General features: G+C 23.1%; 4 protein-coding genes across 4 annotated transcripts in view; 2 read left to right on the forward strand and 2 right to left on the reverse strand.

Moving 5' to 3' along the window:
* The window catches only part of DICPUDRAFT_98126 (uncharacterized protein), a gene marked incomplete at its 5' end in the record, with an annotated part of 1,603 nt that extends 989 nt beyond the window's left edge, over window positions 1-614 (forward strand). Inside the window, one exon of the mRNA XM_003288708.1 lies at window positions 1-614. This exon is cut by the window's left edge and continues 989 nt beyond it. Within this exon, the coding sequence (XP_003288756.1) occupies window positions 1-463 (463 nt within the window). The 3' untranslated portion in view covers window positions 464-614.
* A 122-nt stretch (window positions 615-736) lies between these two features.
* On the reverse strand, window positions 737-1,991 carry DICPUDRAFT_79545 (uncharacterized protein; the record flags this gene model as incomplete). Its single annotated transcript, XM_003288718.1, has 3 exons — window positions 737-1,372; window positions 1,450-1,766; window positions 1,871-1,991. 3 exons carry the CDS (start codon window positions 1,989-1,991, stop codon window positions 737-739), a joined length of 1,074 nt encoding a protein of 357 aa, XP_003288766.1.
* Window positions 1,992-2,400: 409 nt separating this feature from the next.
* On the forward strand, window positions 2,401-3,168 carry DICPUDRAFT_21542 (uncharacterized protein; the record flags this gene model as incomplete). Its single annotated transcript, XM_003288709.1, has 1 exon — window positions 2,401-3,168. A coding segment is annotated over one exon (768 nt), but the record flags the coding sequence as incomplete, so codon positions are not given.
* Window positions 3,169-3,357: 189 nt separating this feature from the next.
* Window positions 3,358-3,867, reverse strand: DICPUDRAFT_153040 (uncharacterized protein; the record flags this gene model as incomplete). The annotated part of the gene is made up of 2 exons (XM_003288719.1): window positions 3,358-3,477; window positions 3,601-3,867. The coding sequence occupies 2 exons, from the start codon at window positions 3,865-3,867 to the stop codon at window positions 3,358-3,360; spliced, it is 387 nt and encodes a 128-aa protein (XP_003288767.1).
* Between the last annotated feature and the right edge of the window lie 1,578 nt (window positions 3,868-5,445).

The following is a 5,445-nucleotide window of genomic DNA, read 5'->3' on the forward strand; positions in this document are numbered from 1 at the left end:
TGGAGGTAGCAACTATAGTGATGAAATGGTAGATGATAATGAACAAAATGGTGATACTATTGAAGACAACAATGACGATGATGAGGATAACCAATCAACAGCCACTACAAGCAGCTACCAACAATCAGATGATGACGAAGCAGATAATGAACTAGATGAAGAGGATACAAGAAAAAAGAAAAAAGAAAAGATGATTGAAGAAAGAAAAATAAGGGAAATAGAAGCAGAAAAAGTTTTAAAACAAAGAGAAAAAGCCAAAATTGAACAGCCTCCACCACCCCCATTAAATGTTTTAGATAAAATTATGGCAATGATATTTTCAAAGCTTCCAACTCAAACCAATAAAGATTTTCATTTCCAAATGCTAGCAAAGCTTCAAGACTCCATCAAAGAAACTTGGATATCCGAATTAGGAATATTACCACCCACAGTATTATGGCGTGATCAAAATGAAGATCAATAAAGCTTATAATATAAATTATATAACAAGTAAAGATAATAATAAAAATAAAAAAATAAAAACCAATAATAATATTTGTTTTATTATTTTAACTTTTTTTTTTTAATTTTAAAAATAAATTATTAAATTATAAATATTAATTTTTATAATGAATAAATAAACTCTTTTATTTTGTTTTTTTTTTACTTTTATATATTTTTTATTTAAAAATCTTTTCTTATTTATAAATAAATATGTGCTGGGTATGAAAAATACAATTATTATTATTATTATTATTTATTGATCATCTTTATCTTTATCATCTTCATTAATAGTTGAAAGAGATTCATGATTAAAACTGAGAATTCTTTCGCATTTCATTCTTTTTTTGGCTCTTTCTTGATCCTCTTCGGAAAGTAATGATCTTCTTGGGGCGGTATCTTCATGTTTCTTTAAATCCTCTTCCTCTAATCTTTGATAAAATGTGTTGCTAATTGATTCTAATGGTGTTGGTGCTATAGTATCTGCACTACTAATTTTTTTAATTTCTTTTTCTTTGTCCTTTTCTTTATCCTTTTCTTTATTTTTATTACTGTCATTATTATTGTTATCGTCATCTAAATTCATCTTTTCGATAATTGGTGGTTTACCATTGGTTTCTTTATGTATACCATTAGTGTGACCATTTTCAGTTGTTGTTTTATTTTTATCTATATTATTATTATTATTATTGTCTAAATCGCCTTCATTGTTATTATTTACACCTAATGCCTCTTCTTTTTTTGAATGTATTTTTTGTTTTATCATATCGTAATTTGGTATTTTTTTTGATGAAATATCTGTTAATTTAATTAATGAATTTTCTACCTGTCTCTTTTGTTTATTTTTAACTTTTTTAATTTTGTAAGGATCTGTAACTACTTCACCATATAACTATAAGAGAAATTATATTAGTAATGTAACAATGATTTATGATGACAATGATGTGGTAAATAATAAAATAAACTTACTGGTGTCTTTGAAAATGTATGTTTTTCTGGGGGAGATGGTAAAAATGAAGGTATATGTAGTGGAAAATCTTGTGTTGGTTGTTTTTGTTGTTCATATTGTTCATATTGTGATTTTTGTGGTGAATCTGTAGTTGGTAATGGAAATGGTGGTACAACTTGACCAAAGGGTATTTCGTCCGATTGTAGTAAATATTGTTGTAATTCTTGTAAATCAATTGCCATATCCTCGAATGATTGTTTAACATCGAAAAAATTTGAATCAGTTCTGCATGATAATTCGCTATACTCGTGTGCCCTAATACCTATATCCTGAATATCTATAAAAATATATCAATGTAAATGGTATTAGAAAAATTAATTGCTCTATTTTATTTGAAATCTTTAAAAAGAAAATCAATCCCCTATAATTTCGATAATTTACAAATTTGAATAACATCTGCTAATGAATCGCATGCAATTTGACTTATAGAGTGAAATCCATTGCTTCTAGCTATTTGTGCTACAATCATTTTACATAAAACTCTTGCATAGTTATCACACATTTTAATATTTTATTTATATACACTATATATAAATATATACTATATTTATTTATTGTATTGTATTATATTTTATTTTTATGACTATACTCTATACTATAATAATAAGAAACTAATATTATATTATTGTATATATCGATGATTTGAATGTGTGATAGAATTTACACAAATTAAAAAGAAAAAAAAAAATAAAAAATTATTGTTGAATTTAAATGAAAAAAATAAATAAAAAAATTAAAAAAAAAAAATTTAAAAATAAAAAAAAAATTTAAATTTTTTTAAAAAATTATTTTTTTTTTTATTTTTTTTTTTTTTTCAAAAACTAAACTCAAATTTTTTTTCATTTTTTGTAAATTATATAATTTTAAAATCTAAATTAAATATGGCTGAATCAAATAACAATAGTGGTGGTAATGATGATGGCAATGTAAATAACAATACAGATAAAAACAAATTAAACAATCCAATTAAAAAAAGAGTTATAGAAATTTTATATCCAAGACCACCAAGATTTATAGATAGTGTTGGTACAGGTTTTAAAAATGGTTTAATGGTTGGTCTCGGTATAGGTATAGTAACACCAGTTTTGTTTAGAGGAAAGGTCGAACCTGTAAGTTCATTTTTAAAGAGTGTCATTAATGCAACATTTTTGGGTACCACATTCATGGCAACATCACATATACTCCAATATCAATTATTATTTCCACCATTTTCAACCTACACATTCTCTGGTATTATTACTGGTGGTATTACATCAGCCCTATTAAATCCATCATCATTCGCAAAAGGTGCCGTTTCAGGTGGTGCTTTTGGTGCCATTGGTTTCTTTGCTTTCAAAAAATTCTATCAACAACAACATAACGATATGTTAATTAAAGACATTGAGGAATTAAGAGAATTAGTCGAATCTAATATGGAATCTCTCGAGTTAAATAAACGTGATAAAGATTTATATAATATGTTAATTCAAGGTATCGATAACAGAATCATAGAGAACAACAACCAAAATCAAAAACCTGATGAACCTATGACTCTTTCTAGAATTTTTAAAGCCATTTCCCCAATTAAAGAGATTACAGAAGAAGAAAAGCAAGAAATTATAAAAAGAAATAAAGAAAGAAACCAGTCTTTTGTTTTAGATTTTTCAAGAAAAATACCATCTAATGATGATAATAATAATAGTGAAGATAATAATAGTGATAATAACAATAATAACAACCCTAACAAATAATATAATATATATAATATAATATTTTTATACAAATACAACCCTTTTTTTTTTTTTTATAATTATTTTATTTTTATATTTTTTTTTATTTTCTTTTATTTTCTTTTTATTTATTTTGTTTTTTTATATTATTTAAAATTCTTATTCACGGATATCTTGATAAATTTCATCTTCTCTTAATAACATATTTGGGATACCTTTATCAATTGGATAAACTCTTTGACAATTTGGACATTGTAATGAACCTGTAATAACTTTAAACTATATAGAGTGGAAATACCAATACCAATAATAATAATAATAATAATAATAATAATAATAATAATAATAATTAGTACTAATTATTTAGATTATATAATCGTTATTTTAATGGGTCTTTCTTACATTGCAGAGTAAATGGTGTAATGATTTTAAAAATTTTTCGTCTTTTAATGAATGAGTTGTAACATCGGCACTTATTGGGATATTGAATTTTTGGGCCATTTCCATAATACCTTTCCAATCGAGTTTTGGATATATATTTTTTGTGAATTCAACATTAAATTCTTGATTTAAAGTTTCAAAATTACTGCATTCGACTGCTAATGGGAAACCTTTACCCATACATTGTTTTTTGGTACATGCCATCATATTGTGTGTTAAAACTTTCATTTTTAATGATATATATATAGAGTTTATTTAAATTATAAAAATAAATACTGAAAGAAAAAAAAAAAAAAATTAAAAAAAAATTAAAAAAAAATAAAATTAAAAAAAAAAAAAAAAACGAAAATTTTTTTTTAAAATTTTTTTTTTTTTTAAATTTAATAATATTTTATTTATATTAAATTTTATTATCTTGTTAATAATAGTTATTTTAAATAAAACTTGATGATATAGTTCTTTATACAAATTGTTTATATCAATTAAAAATACTATGATATAAAAAAAAATTTTATAATAAAAACCTTATGACGTTTTATTTAATTTGTTGTTAAAAAAATTTTAAAAAAAGAGAGGATGCACCATTTAAATCTCCCAAATCCTTTGGCTGGACATTAGTTTTAATTTTATAAAGAAATAATTTTTATTTTTATTTTTAAACCTTTTCAAAATTAAAAATGTTGTTCAAAATTGGCCCTATAATAATCTGGTTTACAATCATTACTATAGTTTGATAATATTTATTTGAATTATGTTTGATATGTGAAAAACGGTTTTCTTTACCAAAAATTGATTTTTGTAACTCTTCCCCGTTGGTCTAGTGGTGAGGATTTTCGCCTGTCACGCGAAAGGCCCGGGTTCAATTCCCGGACGGGGAGTTTTTTTTTATTAATATTTAATTTTTATTTCTTCCTGGTGATAATATTTAAAATTTTAAAACCTGCAAATACTTTAAACATTACTGATTAATTAAAAGCATTGCTTTTTATTATCTTCACTTTTAAAAAAAAAAAACAACAAATACTTTAAACCAATCAGTAAAATAATTACTTTTAGAAAAGATTTCAAACAAGATGGAAAAAATTTACCATATGGTTTTTAAATAATAAAAAACAATAAAAATTTATTTTATTAAAAAATTTAAAAAAACTTAAAATTATATATCTTTATTTTGATAATGATTAGAAAATTAACTAGGGACGGAGAATTTTTAATTCTATATAATAATAATAAATGATAAAATTGATGATGAAGGTTGACCCGGATCTGTGACCAAATGACATTAATTTGTACTTAATAAAACGGATGAAAGTGTTAATTGTTTTTGTAGATGGTATTTAATTGATAAATGATGATAGAATAAACCCATTGTTGAAAATAAACTTTATAGGAAAGAATGCAATTAATTCAGAGTAAATAGATTTTAGAATTGAAATTTCGATTTTTTTCAAATTGATTAACTTGGATTTAGATTTGGAAGGCAGAATGAATCGATGAATGAATAGAGTTGGATGGATTGCTTTTATTTTTATACGACATAATTATTTTGATGATTATTATTCCATATTAATATTATTTACTCTATTATCTTTTTCTTTGTCTGGATCGAATTTTGCATTATTATTTAAAATATAATCTTTTATTATATATGTCTCTGGATGATGAATTATTTATATTACCAAGGTCATGGAATATTGATTATTAATATTATTATTATTATTATTTATATTATTATCATTTTCGTTATTATTAATATTATTGTTTATATTTATATTATAGTTATTATTTGGTGTGAAATAGAAAGAA

Source organism: Dictyostelium purpureum (genome assembly GCF_000190715.1).
Source record: "Dictyostelium purpureum unplaced genomic scaffold DICPUscaffold_146, whole genome shotgun sequence".
Classification (NCBI taxonomy): Eukaryota; Evosea; class Eumycetozoa; order Dictyosteliales; family Dictyosteliaceae; genus Dictyostelium; species Dictyostelium purpureum.